General features: G+C 42.9%; 1 protein-coding gene across 2 annotated transcripts; it reads left to right on the top strand.

Moving 5' to 3' along the window:
• The first annotated feature begins 1,267 nt into the window (after positions 1 to 1,267).
• On the top strand, positions 1,268 to 20,237 carry si:ch211-243j20.2 (uridine-cytidine kinase-like 1). 2 transcript variants are annotated; one of them, XM_047338046.1, is made up of 15 exons: positions 1,268 to 1,428; positions 3,008 to 3,216; positions 5,461 to 5,567; positions 6,357 to 6,527; positions 8,652 to 8,723; positions 10,421 to 10,610; positions 10,828 to 10,889; positions 13,999 to 14,018; positions 15,202 to 15,300; positions 15,539 to 15,632; positions 16,163 to 16,225; positions 16,417 to 16,539; positions 16,727 to 16,834; positions 17,380 to 17,536; positions 18,101 to 20,237. In XM_047338046.1, the coding sequence occupies exons 1-15, from the start codon at positions 1,340 to 1,342 to the stop codon at positions 18,175 to 18,177; spliced, it is 1,641 nt and encodes a 546-aa protein (XP_047194002.1). In that variant the 5' UTR covers positions 1,268 to 1,339; the 3' UTR covers positions 18,178 to 20,237. The 2 variants fall into 2 exon arrangements, with proteins under 2 accessions (XP_047194002.1, XP_047194003.1); XM_047338047.1 differs by lacking the exon at positions 13,999 to 14,018 and adding an exon at positions 12,465 to 12,481.
• Positions 20,238 to 20,539: the final 302 nt, after the last annotated feature.

Here is a 20,539-nt window from a genome sequence, read left to right as displayed (position 1 = left end):
CAGTGTCATGTGGAGGCTCATTTAAACTATATATCTTCAAAGTATAAATGGCATTTTGCTGCATGTGTAAAAATTATAAAGCAAGATTTATTGCAAAAATACATCCACGTTAATAATATAATAAATATATTAAATCTAAGTCACGTTGATAGATTATTAAACCATTAATTGTCAGTTTAGTAAGAATAGATTTAAATGAAGTTCTATGTAAATCCCTTTAGTCTTAATGTAACATTCTAATCACACATTTATTATATGGTTCTAATTGGTTAGATGTAAATAAATGTAGCATTTAATTTACATATTGTTCATTAAACTAATAAATCTCTGTATTATATGTATAAATACATAGATTCTATATAATACGTGTTTTGTGAGTGTCAATGCTGCGTTCAAGTACATTGGGACAAACGTAAATAGTTTCACAGGTGAAGAGTTTTCTTGGTTTAATATTCAGTTTTGTTTTGTGAAGTTAAATGACTTCACTGTTCAATTATATAGTTTTTGAAAGATGTTTTCTGACTAAAACTTAGCTAATACGTTAAAACTGACGCAAACTGTGTTTTTAGAGGAATTTATTTGCTGGAAGGAACTTGTGTCATCATGTGGCCTCTAATTAGATCAATGTTTCTGATGCCATTTATCATTAGTATAGAAAAGTGCTTTCATGAAACAGTTAGTGTTATCTCAAAGAAATCAGTGCACGTGTATTTGTGTTCCTTCCCCAGGAATCTGTACTCTGCAGTGGATATGACTACTGGATGAATTGTTGTGGATTACAGGACTAACAAGTTAATACTGACACAAACATTATTATTATTATTTTACCTGTATTTAGTTATTCTTTGGGTCATTTTTACTTAAGTTCAGCCATTTACAGTTTTATTTTTAAGACGTATATGATAAGATTGATGATCCTCTATACGGGGAATTCATAATCGGCACAGCAGCACAAGGGAAAAATTAAGTAAGAATAAAAATAAGATGAAATACAAATACCATATAAAAGGAGGAACATTAAAACATGTACAGGGCAGTTTTTCTAAATGTGCAACATAAAGATGGCAGAAAACAGCTCGGTTATTGTAACGATATGTAACCAAGGTAACAAGTTGTTTTTATATTCATAAATAAGTTTATTTAATTAAATGTAGAAGCTTTTTTCTGCATTATTCCCCAATTAATAGCGAAATCTCAACGTGGCGCTTTTGTCCGATTTCCGTAAATGTGGCATGGGGTTGCGTCTGACGTGTCCTTCTGACGTCATGACGCTGGCTGTGTTTGTTTTCCGTGCCGCGCAGAGCCGACCTGAGCCGAGCCGAGCCGAGCCGAGCCAGACATGGAGACACCCAGCAGCGACGGTAAAGCGGACGCGCTGCCCGCGGACGAGGCTCCGGAGGCGGACAGGTCCATGTCGCGGTCCGACAGGTTCGAAACAAAGACGATCACACAGAGAGTAATAGCATGCTAGGAGGCTAGCATGCTAACGCTACCTAGCTAGCTCCCTCGCGCGTTGTGTCAGCGTGGCTGCGGCGAACAAAACACAAACTACACAAACTACACAAACACAACAACACGACAACTCGTGAAAGCACACGTCAGAGGTTCGGTTTCACGTGTCACCGTGCTAACGCTAGCTGGGGCAGAAAGTGTCCATGCTAGCTAATGGGGACACCTCTTTGAAATCCACCAGGATTTAAGGTGTTTTGTGTCGTTACTGGAGGTTTAATCTGGTTTCAAACTGGTTTCTACCACGTGTCGACGTAGTGTGGTGAATTCGACTCAACGAACCAGCAGCTGTGAGTCATGTGCAGCTTCAGGTGCATGTGCACAACTGATGAAGAGGAGGGACAGAAGAAGTAAGAGATTCACATCTACAGGCCAGATACAGTTACCACTGGTTTCATACCACAACGGGGTGTGGGGGGGGGGATCATCCTGTATCTGAGCCACAATCTGTCCATTCACATTATCTGTGGTTATTACAGTTATAACACCTCCCGTGAGGATTGTGCTCCACATGTTGACTGGAGTGGAAGATTCCTCTGATGTGTTGTTCTCTCAGGTTGATGACGTGTTGACTGCAGGATAAATGTAGGTCATAGAAGCATTAATATTCATTTATGCACATGAATAAGTGTTGATTCTGCTGCTTTTGTCCCGTCACAATTTGAGTTAGTTGTTTCCTGAAGGCTTGTTACGTCTCTTCACTGAGAATAATCATATCTCACATAGATAAATATACATTTAAATCACAAACATACATTGTACCAAACAGAATAGTCCCTCGATGCGTAGTGATCCGCTCTGTGCGCCCTCTGGATCAAACCACCGCTGGAGGAGCTCATCCCGAGGAGGCACAGACACAGGAACCGGACAGTCTGTAGTTTAAAGACTAAATAGAAATTATCCTATTCACTCAGCCAAGTGATGACAGCCTTACTCATGTGAACGCAGGCCCCCCCCGCCTTGTGCTGCGTCCAGGGCAGTGGTGTGATTTTCCTGGGGAGGGTCGGCGAGTTCCCCCTTCCTCCCCCTCAACCACACCTACAGTAGACCTCACTGTGGAGGGACAACGCAGAGGGAGACTCCGGAGCCCAGACTCCCTCTCGTCTCTCTGCAGGACACACGAGTATCTGCAGGTCCTCACAAGTTCAATAAAAGGCTTTGAATGATCAAACTTTTAAAACGTTAGCACCTTGTTTCTGCCCATTTATAGCTTCATAACTTTGATTAGCTGCCTTTCATTTAGCTTTGAGGAACCTTCAGATGTCTTGCCGTGACTAAAATGCCTGTAATGGAGCAGCAGCAGCAGGGGGCCGACTATGAGCTAACAAGGCATCTCTGATGGCAACCAACACAAAAAGTCACAGCTTCATATCTTTGTTCTGTTGTTTTTGATCTGGTTAGTGTTTCACGTTGTAATTTAGGAAGCGCCCTAAAGAATTTTGTCTGACATGCGTGTCTCAACTCTGTCGTCTGACTCTGTTCTCTGCCGTCCCTTCAGTGGGAGTGGGGACGATTCCTTGGACGGCCTCTCCGCCCGTGTCCCCCGCTGCCCTTTGACGCCGTCCTTGTCGCCACGCAAACGGACCACGAGCCTGTCGAAGACGGAGCCTCCGCTGCTGAGGACCGACAAGCGGACCATCTACACCGCAGGTCGACCCCCGTGGTACAACGTCACCGGGACCACGTTCAAAGAGGCTTTCGTTATTGGTGAGAACAAGAAGGAGACTTTGATCGTCTTCTGTGCATTAACAACCGTTTTCGATTTTTAATTGTGAGAGGACGTCCAGTTTTCTCTCCGGGAAGCGAGTGTCACATGTAGAGTGAATTCAACAACTCAAAATTAACACAGAGAATATGTGAAACCAGCTTTTACAAAGATGATGTGCGTAAATCACTTTTTAATGGCCAACAATCTCATAAACACAATCTCATAAACACAATTGTGCGACAGTAATGCCTCTGGGGTTTCCTGACGGCCCCGACCAGGGTCTCTCCTGTGTCAGCAGTTCAAAGAGCTCGGGTCCACCGGGCCCCTCAGACTGATGTCTCAGCACTGGATGTTTGAGCGAGCGGTTCAAGCGGCCCTGGAGGATCATGGTCTTGGCCGTCGGCGAGAAGCCTATCATACAATATTTCTGTCGCTAAAGCGTGTGTGTGTGTGTGTGTGTGTGGGGGGGGTTAGGTAGGCGCGTCTGAGCCAGCTCACAGCACTGCGTCCTAAAGGAATTTTTTGAATTTCCATTTTAGAGGCCGTAGAGTATTTAGTTTTTCAACCAAACATGCTTGCTTTAGATATTTCTGGTTTAAATCACTGGTTCTTGAGACTCTGGCCTGATTTTTACAGCACAGCCTCCATCTTGCTGAGCAGCGCAGTAGAATATCTGCCTCAGGACGAGTAACAGCAGCAGTAAAATGAGCCGTGACACACAGACTGTATGTGTTTGTGTGTGTGTGTGTGTGTGTGTGTGTGTGTGTGTGTGGTGTGCGCTTGAAATTTGCGGAGCCAATGTTCCGTGATTAAACCCATCAGATCGGCATTAGCAGGAACACGTGGAGGGAGAGGTGGACATTATCTTTAGTGGGCAATCTGTTATTGTCAATGGGCCTCGGAGTCTGGGCACAATTTCACACTCAGCTGTGCTGTGGGCGATGTGGGTCCGGTTTAAAGGACCAGACTCTGCAGAGAACTCGACAGAGCGAGGACGAGGAGGAGAAACGGTCCTGTGTTCAGTGGGATGTGGAGAGAGGGAAACACGTGGTGGATAGAAGATGTAGAAATGGAAGAAAAGATGGATGGATGAACCAAACGTGGAGTGAGAAAGTGGGTAGAAAAACATTGTGAAGCATCATAGCTACCTGAGGTTGCTGTTATCTTACATTCTGGTTTTATTGCTAATAGAAAGACTGTTTTATCTGCTGTGACGGGACGTTTCACTGCTCAGAATGTGTCGCCTGTGCTGAGTCCTTTTGAAACGCAGTGAATAAGTCCGACGCTTTGCTCCTGTAACCCTCTGATGCTGTAATCATACATAGAAATGAGGAGCACTGCAGTGGTTTTTCCCTCGTCTCCCAGTCAGCAGTTTTGACCTTGATGGTTCTTATCGGAGCAAAAAACCCCATCCCAACACTTCACCGAGAGTTGTTTATAACACAGAAGTGGCTCCGTAGGCCATTTCTGTTCCCGTGCACACACGCGCGTGCACACACAAACAAACGCACAGCAAATGCATCCTGTTTTTCACCTTTTTTTGCCAGTCAGCCAGCGTGCGGTGCTGGCCCAGTTCCCAGGGTAGTTGTCCTGAAGGATTGCACTTGTGGTCTTTAACCCAGGAGGTCGGGTGAGGTAAAGAAACGATCCGGACAAACACTTATTTTTTTTACATCTGTGCCACAGCTGTATTTGTTTTTTCTTGTAGTTTTTGACGAAATATGGCTGCACACACAAATATTCTGCTGTGCCAAGCAAAACATGGTCACACGGCCATTTCTTTATGCCTCTGCACAGTGACAGCCAGAGACAACATGTCCTCTCCAGCCACGTGGACATGATGTCCCAAGAAAGTCTACATATGTGGAACCAACGTTCAGCTCGACTCAAGGATGAACATGATGAGATTTTAATGTTCTGAGGTCACAAAACACATGTTTTACCTTTTTGAACCTGATATCTCAAGAACACCTCGAGGAACTTTCTTCAGATTTGGTCCTAGTGTCATTCCAGGGAGCTCTTATCACACTGATGCTTTTTCAGATGTTCACGTTAATAAGTTTGGTTTTGATGAGTTATTTGATCATATAAAAACGGGAGTGATTCACTCAGCACTTTGGATTAAAAAAGAAAGGGATCTAATGAAGGTTTTGCTGTTGTCTTCCTGTAATATAACAGATTCGTTGTTTGATTTCTACCAAACGGTTGCTAACGGGTTTGGTGGTTCTGTGTTTTCCTCTCAGGTCTGTGCGGAGGAAGTGCTTCTGGTAAAACCACAGTGGCCAATAAGATCATCGAGGCGCTGGACGTTCCCTGGGTGGTCCTGCTCTCCATGGACTCCTTCTACAAGGTAATTTAAAATGTAAATAGGAGCTTTGATTAAACGTACAATAACGTGCTCCGTGGACGTTGTCTCCCTCGGGTTGTCGGTGCTGATTTCAGCACAGTAAGGAAAAGCTTCGGACTGATCAACACAGTAGTTCATATCAATTACACCCCCCCTCTCCTCCGAGACTCGAAGTCGATCATTCCTCAGCTTCACACCACTCACTGAATCTAAGAGTCAATTTGCGTCTGCATGTCTCTGTGGATTGCTGCTGGTTGTTGTAGGGTTAGTTAAGTTCACACCAGTGAGTAAAATAAGTCGGGTGGGTTCATTCTTAAAGGAAAACTCCACTCTGCTCATATATGTACACACACACACGCAGTAATACGTGCAGTAGATCTCTTGTGAGGTGTTCAAGGTGAATGGGAACAGACGTACTTTGCATTCTGTCTCACAGATGAGCTGGTGCACATCTTTCATGGCCCGAAGGCGTTAAGTTTTCAGGTTGGTCCGTTCCATTCTTGTGAACGTAAAGTCTCAGGAATGCTCGGAGGGGAATTTCATTATATCCGACACGAAGGTTCACCTGGACTCAAAGGTGCGCTGCAGATTTTGAAGGGCAAAGGTCACTGTGACCTCACAAACACTTTCTTTGGCCGTTTCTCCAAAATTCAACGTTCAAAATTCAATGTACAACTGTTAGATGGTAAATTAGTTTCTTTTAAAGATTCAGATCAATCCATATATGAACATCTTTAGTGTGAAGTCGTGCGTCTCTAACTCGTTCTCTGATGCTGTTTCTGTGTTTTTCAGGTGTTGAATAAAGAAGATCAGGAGCTGGCGGCCAAGAGCGAGTACAACTTTGACCACCCTGACGCGTTCGACTTCGAGCTGCTGGTCACCGTCCTCAGAAAGCTGAAGAAGGGCAAAAGCATCAAAGTGCCGGTGTACGACTTCAACTCTCACTGCAGGCGCAAACAATGGGTGAGGCTTTCTCACCACATCAACCGTGAGCTGACTCATGGCAGCGTGTTGTATCCCTCTCTTTGAGATGATGTTTGATTCCCCAGGTCTTTACTTACCGACGCTGTTTAAACGAGAATGGTTCTCAGTCAAGTCGATAGCTTCGCCGAGACCAAGAAGTCTTAGATTCAATCAAGCTGGATCCGTCCCTTTGTCTGAAACTTGTGGCAAATGAAAACTTTCTTGGCTCCGTCCTTCCACCAAGTTCCGTGGAAATCTTCTCAGTAGTTTTTGCACAATCCTGCTGATAAACAAACAAATGGACGGAGGTGAAAATACATCCTCCTTGGAGGTGATAATAGAGCTTGTGTCACTTTAGAGCTATGTGACCTGTTCACATTGTGATTTTGGCATCACTACTCATCACCTCTGCCAAGTGGGTTATGTTTTCACCTCTGTTCATTTGTTCGTTGTGTTTACTGATGGTTTTCTGTTTGCAAGCAACATAACACAAAGACCACTTGACGGATTTCTTTGAAATTTGCTGTCAGGATGTTTTATGGGTCAGGGAAGAACTCATTATGGTTTAGTGCGGGTCCAGATCACGGGGCGCATACAAGATGTGTTTTTTTCACTTTCTTTAACTTTGCCTTTATAGGATGTTTTTCAACATTTTCTAGGATTTCTCTGAAAATAATTAATGGATCTTGATGAATAAAGTCAGGCCAGTTATGTGTGAGTGTGAATATTGTGCAGCTTGAAGCTAATGGGAGATTTGGAGTTAATGAATAAAACAGTTGGAGTAAGAGTGTTGACTAAATACAAAAACTCTATTTCTGTCATTGATTCCTTTTTCAATTGGAATTTCGACATCGTTCTCAGAAAAGTTGATAATCGTCTATATTAGCGAATCATATCCATGTCGTCGTTATAATTCTCAGTGGGACAAACCATTCCACTTCACTTTGAAGGGGATAATCTATCCTCATAAGAAGATGAAATTGAATTGAAATCACTTAACCCCCCCCGGGGACGTGTTAGTCTTTAGAGCCGATGCCAATGGAAATGCCGGCTAATTTGCTAATTATTAAGGATTTAGTGAACAGGACATTAACCCAAGCAAAGAGCACGAATCCCCTCCCAGGAGCATTGTGAAGAATCAATCTGGCCGTGTTGCACTCTGACAACTCCTCTCTATTTCTTTGCAATGTAATTTCATGGCTGAAAGACACAACGCCATGCGGGAAATCGCCTCTCACGACTTGTGACTCCGAAATCTTTTTATGGGCCTTTCGTACTGTTGTGAGTGTAATTAAGCCGCGGGGCCCCGAGGGCTTCGAGGGCCAACCAGCTGCAGGCTGTGTACACTCCCTGTGTTTATATGTGTGTGTTTGTTATGTGGACCAACGAGAGGCCACAGTCAAGTTTCTTATTCTCTCATAAAGCCGGAGGTCACCTTCTCTCGTTCTCTCCTTCTCTCACCGGCACAGATACTTAAAGACTCACTAAATCATCTCTTAGAAAAGAAAAAGGGAAATGAACTAATCGATAAACACTCAACTCTTTCTTCAGATTCCACTTTACCTCTTTACACACAACCTCTGTTCTCTCTCTCCCTCTCTCTCCCTCTCTCATTCTTTGCTCATTCTCTTGCTCTCTTTCTCTCTTCCTCAAAATCAATACCGAAGTGTCCAGTCCATTGACCCGAGCACGACGCCGGTAAGAGGAAGTTAATAGGATTGTGACAAGCTCAGCACCATTTTGTCTTTGATTGAGGGAGTGATTAATTTCTCTCGCTCCCACACAAACACGTTCACAAACAGCTCAGGTTCAGGATGAGGTTTATCAGATAATGAACCTGAAAAGAGCCGGTTGAGGTTTTCCTGTGTTTCTTGGCGTGATATCTATTGAGTCTATTTGAAAAATATTTAAAACATCGGCTTTGGAGAAGAAGACTCCTTCAGCACAGTTTCAGATCTCAAGTGTTCACGCAGTTTGATTCGGTGGAAGCTGAAAGTAGAAAGATGCTCCTTCTACTGCACAGACTATGCGGCCTCTTGCTGGAGGACGCCGCCGTTCAATGAGTTGATGCTGATATTGAATCTCATGAAAGGTCTCATTAATCCGTATCTATTTATTCTTCAGAAAACAGTGTACGGGGCCAATGTCGTGATCTTTGAGGGAATCCTGGCCTTCGCCAACAAGGAGCTTCTGAAGGTAAGAAGAGTTTAATATAATAATAATAATCCTCTTCCTCTCCATCACAGTGTTACATTAATCTGCAACTAATACTCCCACTCTTTGCTTCTGCCAATGTTTTTAAATCATACACCTGAAATGTTAACCCACATCAACACATTCAGTATTTAATTCTAGTAGTTGTTCTATGACTAATGATAATCTGGGGGAAAAAATCTGTTTTGGAAACCTAAAAATTCTCAAGGATATAAAGCAATTCAGTTTTTTTCCCATTTAAATCCACTAGACTTTAAACTTTATTGTCCCCTGAGGGAAATTAGTTTTCAGTCATTTCAGTGCAGCTAAAATCTGTAAGGGACGAGCAGACCAGGTTTATGAGGAGGAACGAATCCTGCAGTCTTTACAATGACGCTGCCGACGCTCAGAGGAAATCCATGAGCTCTGAGCGCGAGTCGTCTTTATGGGGGAGCGGTCCTGCTGCATCCTTTTGTAAAGAGGGGGGGTTGTGTGTGTGTGTGTCTGTGTGTGAGTCTGTGAGTGTGTGATCTGGACCGTGGTGATAAGGCTGACAGCCCCCGCCCCCCCCGAGACCCAGCTGTGTAGTTCATTATCCTCATAAGAGCCATTGTCCGCAGTGATTAATTGTTTTCTGTGTCCATTCTCGGAATTGAAGTCAATTACAGCCGCGGATCTGATACGCTAATGAAGAGGTGTGATTGTTAGAGAGCGAGAGGCTGCGGACGCACACGCTCAGGTAGCAGTTTATTAGGTACACCAAGCTAAAGCTAACGCAGCCTAATGAAAGAGCTGAACAGTAAATCCTCCCTTTTAATATTCAGTCCCTGATCTGGATCAATATTTAATGAGCCCTCCCCTCACCTGCACCACATCCTTCCACCAGGTTGCTCTTCCATCCAGTGGTTTTTGTGTGATAAGCTCCTTGGCGGAGGTGACTGTGAGCGTTCCTGTTGGAGCAGGTTAGAAAACGATGTGCAGCTTCAGCCGTGCTCTCTAACCTTTAGAAACAATCCTCTCCTCATTTACCTCCGTCTCCGGGCCGACGGCCGTGCTGATCCAGCAACATGCCATCTTTTGTTCAGTCCCTTTGTCAGATTTACAGCAGAAGGGATCCAGCGGCTTGTTGTGCACTGAGTTATACCTGTATCCGCACTGTCCGGCCCGTCTACATCACTCACACACTCCCTTTTCTTTCCCTGCTCATCAATAGTTCTTTTTCTGAGCGGAGCCGACGCCTCTTTGTTGTTCCTCCTCCGTTGTGGTACTGCCCCATTGATTTTTCCTGGTTTTTGCTGAGTTAAGGTTCAGTTTAATTGAGCTCGGTAGACGGATCAGCGGCCGACTTTCTCTTTTAACGGTGACAACGATAACTGATGTCTCCTCGGTTTTGCACTTCTGATCCCTCGACGTGGGCCGACCCTGGCGTCATGTCTCCGCTGTAAAAATGTCAAATCACTGAAGCAGCTCAAGGAGCTTTTTCACCGTCTCTTTCAGGACGGTCTGCTTCTCTGACGGAGCTTAAATATGAAGCTTACACAGTCGCTTTCCACACACTTGTACTTTACTTAATGTACGAGGGTTTCACTCAATATTTAGGGTCACAGAAATTCCTCTAAAGCTGCACAAGACGTGAAGAAATGTAGAAAACAAATCAAAGTGAGTTTTATAATATCTCCCTCTGTCCCTCTGTCCCCCAGCTTCTGGACATGAAGGTGTTTGTTGACACGGACTCCGACATCCGTCTGATACGGCGGCTGAAGAGGGACGTTTCACAGCGTGGACGGAACATCAGCGGCATCATCAAGCAGTACAACAAGTTCGTGAAGCCGGCGTTCGAGCAGTACATCGAACCCACGGTGCAGGTCGCCGACATCGTGGTGCCCAGAGGTCAGAGGAAATCTGATGTGTTGTTTAAAATATCATAGTTTTCCTTTTTAATTTTGTCCACTCGTATGTTTATACTTAATAAGGTTTAGTTTGTTATTTTATGTGCTCTGTTATTATAAAATATAAATGATATCTCTATGTAAACACTGGATAACGTCTCATCAGCGTTTCAGTTACAATCATCTCTAACTCCTTGTTCTGTGTGGGTTATTTGCAGGAGGAGAGAATTTCGTAGCGTTGGATTTAATTGTCCAACATGTTCACAGTCAACTGGAGAAGGTAAAAGATTCCTCTCGGTTTTATTGTCGTGATTTTACTGTTTTCTTTGAATCTGGGTTATTTTCACTCTTACAGACGGTTACTCTTCGTTCAGGCTGTGACATTTTGTAGAGAAAGTGCTGCCTCAGCTCCATAATGTGCTGATAAAAATGTTCCAGTTTATTTCATAGCATCTGCAGTTGATTCTCCGTAAAGAATAGTTCAACGTGACTTGGCTTTATAACGATGAAAATAATAACAATTTCTACTTCTTTAGCTGCTAAGTTCTCTGAACTTGGAGGCTCCTAGTTTTAATCATGCATCTCATAAACACTTCTGTCCATGCGCAGTAATATCTGCTCAAATAAGAAACTTCCTGAAGTTTATTAAGCCTCAGAACGGTCACTCTGATCCTCCGTTGGCTGTGTGAACGTGGCCGATGGTTCTTTAATCGCAGAACTCCTGTGGGGCATTAGTAGACAAATCTCTAAACCATCACAGGAAATCCACTAAATTCATTAGACGTGCAAATTAAATGTTTTTGTTGACCCGGGTGTAAAACGTGATGCTTACATGTAGTGCACAGGAAGCCAAGGGAAACCTAATATGAGCCTTTCTTCAATTGGAAAGGATGCGTTTTATAATTGAACATGTGGAAACTTCCAGCTCACGATTCGATATCTGCACGTCTTCAAACAGACTTATTTTCTGCCATTTAACATTTAAATCCTGTTTAAGATGCTCCCTGTCGGGTCGGTGGAGGGAACAGGTTCAGTCAAAGATCATTAAAAACACGTGAAGATGCTAAGTAACGTTAAAACATTTCATCAGCCGGGTCTGAAACCAATCTGAAGGCTGGTTAGGACATTTTCTTTCTGGATGACAGCGTGTTGGAAGTGAAGGTGTTTGTTTTACCACTTCCTCCCTCTGCTGGTTGAAAGAGGTAAACGATGGTCAGGGTTTCCAAGTTTCAGGAGGACAATATTTACTTTGTGAGATCCTCTCCTCTCTGAACGCGGTGAGTCCGGAGATTAACGATCCTGTGAGAGAGCGGAGGTTTATCTTTACTCACACACGCACCGTACTCTCATCCAGTCGGTTTATGACCTGTACCAAACTATGATTTGTTCCACCTTTAACATATTCATGCACGTCCACAAGCAGAACGCAAGTAACCTACATTATGTAACGTGGACGAGTGCACACACACGTTATTTATTGAATATTCATCTGAGTTTCTTGGATTCTAAAGATTGTTGTTGTTTCTAAACAAAATGAGATTAAACTACATCTGCATTACTCTTAATGTTTTTGATGGTTTAATAACTTGTACCACAAAGTAAAATATACAAATCTAAATGTATCATCAGTTCAGTTAATGTCTTTCCCACGTGAAGTTTAAACAGACAAACATTTACTTTGCTTTAAGTGTTTGAAAAATGGCTTTTTGGGGGATTTGACATTACAGATGATATTTTCTGAACAATGTCTTGTTGTTGTTCTCATGTTTTCTTATGTTTCTCACCTGTGTGTATGTGTCCTGTGTGTGTGTGTGACCCCCCCCCTGACTGGCTGAATGCTGTGTAACCATTCCAGCGTGAGATCACTGTGAGGTACGACTGCCAGAGCTTTATATTTTGTGATAACTTCTGCAGCTTCTCCCTCTCACCTCCATTTTCTGCTGTTATTTTTCTCTGTCTTCATCCCCACATCCTTTAGAAACAAAAGACGACAGGCAGATAAAAGGGGTTTGAAACACATCAGAATCAGAAATGTCTGAATCCTTAATATCGGGATCAGACCCCAAAAATCCATATCGGTCATCTGATAAACCCCTGCAGCAAACAGACATGAGAAATGAACCTTGTTAATGTGCTGCACCTTTTTATTTCACGACCGTAATAGAAAATAAAGTGTAATTCTCAAACAGCAGGTTAAGCCCCCCCCCCCCCTACTACGTCAGTGAAAATATGTGATTATATCTTTGCACAGAGCTGCATCCCCTGCTGTTAAAATGAATGTGATCAGTGGTGTCCACTTGAATGGAGCCAATAGATATAAAAGTCAGAAATTGGACAGTAAAACTGGGGAACAGGAATAAATGACTGGCAGACACAATGAAAACAAATGAAGCAGGTCTTCCTCCACTCTCCTGCTCCTCCGCTCATTTCTATTCTCAGCAAGCGTGGACCAGTCTTCGCTTAAAGTTATGAACCTCATTAAAAATCTTTACTGTTTTAAACATTGGCCGAATCGGCATCGCACCAGGTTCCACAGGCCACTTTCACACAGACGCACTAAAACGCATCTCTGCGCGAAGATAAACTCGCGATCTTCAACTTAAGCCAGCGGGAGGTGATTGATTCCTTAAATATGAACCGTCTCGCCCAAAGAAACATAAACATAGACTGTAAATAAAGTTAGACGAGGCGATGTATCCTCAAATATCTTATTAAAAGTAAACTAATTAGAAACTTGAGCACTTTGTTCCATCTGCAAACATGGAGGAGACGGTTTTGGTTGGCTTCACTTTGGGGATCTGTCGTCCATCTTTACACAGTCTGTGGTCAAAAGTGAAATGTTGAGGGTTTGTGTTTCTGTAACAGACAGAGAAAGTTTAATAGAACAAACAACCAAGTATAATCCTCAGGCTTTGGGTTAAAACGTCGACATTTAAGTAAAACAAAAAGAGGCCTGGTACAGAAATGTCTCGGCTATATTTCACAGATGAAGCCACATTTTAAAATCTACTTTAGTCTTTGGGTGAAAGTTGGTTTAATGTTTTTTTGTCGTCGTCCTCTGAAGCTGAGATCAATTCTCCGCTCAGTGAATAAATGAGCAGGAACAGAGGCTCCTCTCAAAAGCTCCACTGCCTGAGCAGCAATTAACCATAAATAATAATCAATGATCTATATTCTCCACCTAACTGAGCTATTTGTTGAGTGTTGCACGACAGCGGTGATGTAGTGGAGCTGCTTCTCTGCTCTAATACTGTTCTTCTTCTTCCTTTCTCTTTTTTAATTTCACTTCCTGTCCTGTGTGTATTATCTCCCTGTCCTGTATTTCTTTATCTCCCCCCCCACTTTTAATCACTTTATTCCACCAAATGAAAATCTGTCCCCTTCTTCAGAGGAAGCTCCGCTGGGATATGTGAGGCTCCCTTTGTGCATCCTCATAGTTTTAATGCACTCCGGCCTTTTGCTGTGCATCTCTGACTTAAACCAAAACCTTCACGCAGCCGACATGCTACTTCCATATTTCTGACGCCTTTTATTAGAGCCCGACCGATTTATCAGCTGAGAAGTTCTATAAACCAATCACGAGACAAATCGGTATCGACGTCTATGTTTGCCGATATGAAAACATGTTTTACAGAATAAACAATGCAAAAGAAAGATGGAAGATTCTAACCTTATGGGGACAAGTTAATGAGAAGAGAATTTCATAAAAGAACATCGACAACTTGTGGGCACAAGATAAACAAACATCACCTGTCAGGATTTTAGGGAATCTGAATAAAACTGTAAAAGCTTCAATTACATTTCTGTGTCGTGAGGTTTTGATAGTAATACCTTGTTTTTAAATATATATCTATCTCCCAATATATCGGTATCAGTCGGGCTCTACCATTTTAGGACCAAAATTTGATGACGTAACTCACAATTTTGGATGTTAGAGCAAAAGCATGATTTATTCTTGTTTTGTTTTTAAAGTTAAGACAAAGAATGCAGGCAAACAAAACATCAGCTGTTACTTGGCGACAGAAATCTAACTTTCATCTTGTTTCACGGCTCGTTCACATTGAAAGCATGTGTGTGAACACGTTTGTGCCACTTTTACTAATTCTTGTTTTTGATATTTGGCTCAAGGTGATGGTGCTCACACTGAGACATGACTCAATCCTTCCTGGTTGTATCAATACGGGACGTCCCTTAGCCCTCATTTCGTATAAAAGATTATGATGTAAACATATTTCTATACTTGACATTAGTAGAGAAACATTAGCAGAAGGAAATGAGTCGGTATCATTAACTTAGAAGTGAAGTACCAACACCTTTGGCTGCTTGTCAAGAAACAACATTGATTTTTTTGACTTTTCTTTGAAACCTAAAACAGACGCATGTTAATTTTCTTTCCTATCGCAGCTGCTTGTCTGACACAACATCAGTTTCTCTTGTGTTCGACTCGTCTGTACAAACAGGCAACGCTAACTTTCACTGTCTAAAGCTTCTCTGGTGTTTAAAAGAGACTAAATGTTTTCTTAATGTTTAAGATTTGACCACTCGAGTTATCTGTGTCAACGTGATGTTTACAGTGTGTGTGTTTGCCACAGATCGGCTCTGGCCTCGGCTCATCAGGGTCAGCCGTTACCCAAAACCCTCAGTGTCATGGAGAGCACGCCGCAGGTCCGCGGCATGCACACCATCATCAGGTCAGAACACACTTTCACGCTCGCACATTTCACGAGCAGCGTTTTCTGACAGTTATTGAAAATGAGATATGTCAGAAGATATTTAAAATCCCGTAAAACTGGAGGAAATGAACAGGAAAGTAAAAATGGACAAAGCAAGAGGCCGAGACGTCCTGACTTTTACTCACTTGTGTGCGTCAAGCTTTTACAAATCGTTGTCGTCCCCTCTGCGTGTTTGTGTGTTTGTGTGTTTGTGTAGGAACAAGGAAACAAACCGAGACGAGTTTATCTTCTACTCCAAGAGATTAATGAGGCTTCTGATCGAACACGCCCTCTCCTTCCTACCTCTCAAGGTTGGTCCTTGTGTTTGTTTTACAATTACCTGACCTCGTGCTTCCAGTCCATTTCAAGGTTGAATACTGTTGAAAGTAAAGAAATATCTGTCCACTACTCAAAACTGGAAGAATAGACCTCATCTCTGCCAAGTCCTTCAGACCCTTAAACCTTAAACCCACTCCAGATGCACCAGAGTGCGTCAATATCCATAAATTATTCCCTGGGAAATCTGTGAGAATGTCAAAGAAATCTCCAAATGTTAAAGAAAGTAATCATAAAAAGTTTCTTGCCCTTTGCAACCATTTCAAAAATGTATTTCTTGAGCCATGTCCCGTCCTTCCAACAGACCGGGGTGAAAACATAACCTCCTCGGTGTTGGTAATAACAGCAGTGGCTTTGATTGTACATTGGTTTAACCAGTAGAAAACTGTGTGAGCCTTCCAGTGTTCTGGTCTCTAACTGGTAGAGTCGGAGGTGGAGTCCAGGATGAAGTGACGAGATGTTTCACTTGCTGTTTTCACTGATTCTTTCCCTTTTGTCTCTGCAGCCAGTTTCTGTGGAGACGCCTCAGGGCGGCGTCTATGAAGGCAAGAGGCTGAGCGGCCAACGAGTGAGTCTGATTCTTTTCTGCTGCTCGACACAGTTAAACCTCAAACCCCAGTTTGCGTCAGGCCGTGATAGAAAAGTTAGGATAACGATACAAGTGGCCCATTGTCTTTTTACTGCTCTTGGATCCAGATGAGCTGCTGCATCATTTAATCCTCTGAACATGTGGGATTCCTCTCCTCTGTGTTGGTGCAGATCACCGGTGTATCGATCCTTCGAGCAGGAGAGACCATGGAGCAGGCTCTGATGGCCGTGTGCAAAGACATCCGACTGGGAAAGATCCTCATCCAGACCAACCATGACACTGGAGAACCAGAGGTGTGGAACTTTTATACATTACAGCAAATCTGCCTCGTGTGCTCTAAAGAAGCAGCGCCTCACAAAGTAAAAGGAGATTCTCCGGAGAATTCACCTTAACTTTGCTTTTTTCAGTGATTTTAACTTTACAGAACAGACTGATTCATTGAAGTGAAAATCTATGAACTGTCCTGTCTCCTTCCTCCAGCTTCACTACCTCCGTCTGCCCAAAGACATCAGTGAGGACTACGTCATCCTGATGGACAGCACCGTGTCCACCGGAGCTGCTGCTCTCATGGCGGTCAGAGTTCTGCTGGTGGGTGAACACTTACTGTCCTTAAAATCATTTCCATCTTTCAGTGGGTGGAGAACTGTCGTGCTGGCTCTTTCCAGTCCTCTTCCAGTCACTGTATATACTTTAGTCATTCATGTAGGAAATGTAGAATAGACAATGGGGCTCTTCAGCAGTAGATTCAGGATGTGTCATGTCCACCGAGTGTGTAAATGGATGATATCTCATTAAAAGCTGCACTTACTGCAGGTGAGTAGTTTTATGTTTTATACAATATTGTGCAGGTTGATCTCAGACCATGTTACTGTTTCCCTTAACGCTATTAATGGAGCTGAAATTATGTGTATTTCAATTTTGAGCATAGTTTCTGGTTTGAAAGTTTGAGTTTGAAAGGTAAAATCTTTTTCTCCACCTTAAATGAATATCTCCTCTCTCCCTCTCCTCTCTCCTCTCTCCTCTCTCCTCTCTCCCTCTCTCCTCCCTCTCTCCTCCTCCCTCCCCCCCCCCCCTCTCTCCTCTCTCCTCTCTCCTCTCTCCTCTCTCTCCCTCTCCTCTCTCTCTCTCATCAGGACCATGATGTAGCGGAGGATAAGATCTTCCTGTTGTCGCTGCTAATGGCGGAGATGGGCGTGCACTCGGTGGCCTACGCGTTTCCTAAAGTCCGCATCATCACGACGGCTGTGGACAAAGAGGTCAACGACCAGTTCCACATCATACCCGGCATCGGTGAGGTCGTTTTCTGCTTCTCTCACCTCAGGCTGTCGTCTGTTGATTTGTTTGTAACTTATATTAAAATAGTTTAGGGCTGAAACTAGTCTACGACACATTGAACACACTCAGCTGTCAGTCTGTCAGTGGGGGTGTTTCCGGCATCTCTTATTTTCATCTGTAGTCTTAAGATGAGGTTAATGTCTCAGTGTCCTGTAATAGGACCTGATTGTCCTCACAGAGCTGTAGGAGCTGCTCGGCTCAGTCTCGTACGTCAGAGTGAGCTGCTGCAGAGTTAATCTTTAACCTGTAATGGCAGCTGGCAGAGGACTGTGTCTAAAGGTGATGCATGGGTCCATCAGTGGAGGTTTTCAGCCGCGTCCCAGAGGAAAGAAAGCTGCTGCTCTCTGTGGGTGAAACTGTCCAATGGAGCTCAAACAGCGAGTATTTGAGAGGCTCAATCTGATCAGATGAGAACTAATCAGATTCACACATATCTATAATGACTAAACGTATTTCTGCAGGTCTGTGTCTTCTGTCGTTTCACCTGCTGCAGTATCATCTCCACTTTCTCCTCCTCAGGTAACTTTGGAGATCGTTACTTCGGCACGGACGCTCCCTCCGACTGGTGTGAAAGTGACGAGGGGATGGACATCTGAGCAGAGGACCAATCAGAGACGTGGAGCGTTGTTACAAAAGCACCCTTCCTCATCCCCTCGCTGCTCCGATCTGCTCGTCCTCGTCCTCCTGACCCGCGAGGTGACGCCGCACCAACTGAGCAGAGTTCAGTGTTCGGTCGGCGAGGAGCTCGGTCCCTTCACGCCATCAGGTCTCAGTCCATTCCCCATTCCTGTTTACAGCAACGTGTAGAGACGTCAGAGTTCACAGCGTTGCCTCTCATGTGGACATTTTCTGGCTTTGACGTCTTTTCACACACTGACATCACGACGGTCTGTGCTGCACAACCTACTGAGAAGAAACAGCTTGATTATAATGTTGAAACTTGAGAAGCTGCCGACTGTGAAGCTTCAGAGTCGATGTTGACACCTTTAGAATGAACGTGAGTGTTTGGGTTCCTCTCAGGATTTCACTCGTCTCTTTGCCTTCCTCAGCCAGACGTCGGCAGTAAATCAGCGTTTGAGGAGATTCAGCTGGAGAAAGTTAAAACTAGAGCGATGCTCGGTTTCAACATCGATCAATCTGCGCCACGTTAATTCAGTAATAATACAATTTTGCACAAAGACACGACACCGTCCTTATCTTCTAAGACTAGTCTTTAGCATAAACATAGAAATATTAGTTATTATAATATTCTTAGCGTTTTTTTGAGCTGCTGTTGCTTTACTGTTCTGTAAAAATTGTGTTTTCTCAGGCAACTTTTACTGAAAGGGACGACAAAGATCCGTGAACTTGAATAAGAACAATGTCGAGAGGGAAACAGTCCGATTTCCGTTAGCGTAATACTAAGTTACCCATTTAGCTTTTAGAAGCACCGATTTTAAAAAATGGTTTATAACACGTTTTAATGCAGCTAAGAGCAGATGTAGGTGTGTTGTTAACTCCTCCAGGTGCAGTAACACTAGTAAAACACAGGTGTTGTTGTTTAAAGTATCACTGACGTGAGAGCAAATGAATTAGACGTTGGAATAATACTTTTATTATATTTATATTTCTCGTCTTTTTAAGGAGGAGATGTAAATCAGACTGATTCATACGCTTGCTGCTTGTGGCCAATTTTTATTTTATTGTTTTTGAATTATTTATTGTGTTGTACATCTCGACATTTGTTTTAAATGAAATCACTGCCATGTTTTCCAAATTGCAGAGCCAAGATTTGACAGGTTTTGAGTGTTGATGTGTTTTTAAAGACACCGACTGTTGTGCTGATACATTCACTGTCCAGCTCATAGAATGTAAAGAACTTCCTCCAACTCTCCAGACATGAAGGCAAAATATAAACTGAACCCGAGCGCTGCCATCTTGTGCGATTACGTCTCAACACACAACTTCCTGCACAGAGGTTCCTGATGTTTATTCTTCCAAAGCTTTGCTCGTGTCTATTCTGATTCACAGAATGGAGCAGATCTATTTATACAAGGTCCCAGTTGAACCTGTTCTCTAAGTCAACTGTCGACAGTCGTCCAACTTCTCCCTCTGAGCTGAGGGAGCAAGGAACTCCATAACTTGAAAGCAGAGTCAGCTGCTGTCACTTTTGTTTGTACTGTGTCACAACGTTGAACTTTTTTAATCTGTGGAAGCTGATTATCTCGCAACAACTCGAGGTTTTTACTCAAACATGTTTTTAATTTATTCATTATTGAGAAGCAAACGGCAGCGTGAGGACTGATGAACCTTTTTCACAGCGGAACATCGAGAGACAAATACGTTTTCATACAAATTGTTCTTATAATCAATCGTTAAAGTCAAATGACGGGAAAGAGAAGTCGCTGTTTTAGCCTCAAATGTTCAGATTTCCTGCTTTTCTATTGAATATTTTGAGTTTTGAAGTGTTGGTCGGACAAAACAAGACATTTTTAGAATTTATTATTAATTGATAGACTAATTGAAGGACATTATATGAAGATTATTTAATAATGAAACTAACAGTTGTTTGATAAGTCGTCTCTTCTCTGTGAAAACCGTCTGTCACTTTGTTTGATTTAGTTTTTGTAAATGTCTTCTCACTTGTACAGAATTAAACAACATTACATCAACACAACTGTTGTGAGTGGAAGTAAATGTAATTCTGTGGTTTTATTCTAGAGGGCAGTAAAGGTCACATTTTCCTGTTTGCAGCGGAAGTGACGTACGCTGCAGGATCTCATGCTGCCTTCACATTCTGTCGGAAATAACGACTTTATAAGAAGTTCTGACTATTTACAATTTAATGAACATATAACAATAGAATAGAATTATAACTATTAAAATTACCTGACCACGCACTGACACATCTACACAATATATAATCTGCTCTTGTGACTATACATAGATTGATTGAAAGATGTATTTTAATGATCTCAA

Source organism: Hippoglossus stenolepis, chromosome 20 (genome assembly GCF_022539355.2).
Source record: "Hippoglossus stenolepis isolate QCI-W04-F060 chromosome 20, HSTE1.2, whole genome shotgun sequence".
Taxonomy (NCBI): Eukaryota; Metazoa; Chordata; class Actinopteri; order Pleuronectiformes; family Pleuronectidae; genus Hippoglossus; species Hippoglossus stenolepis.
The sequence above is the reverse complement of the archived record's forward strand: the minus strand, read 5'-3'. Positions and strand labels throughout refer to the sequence as shown.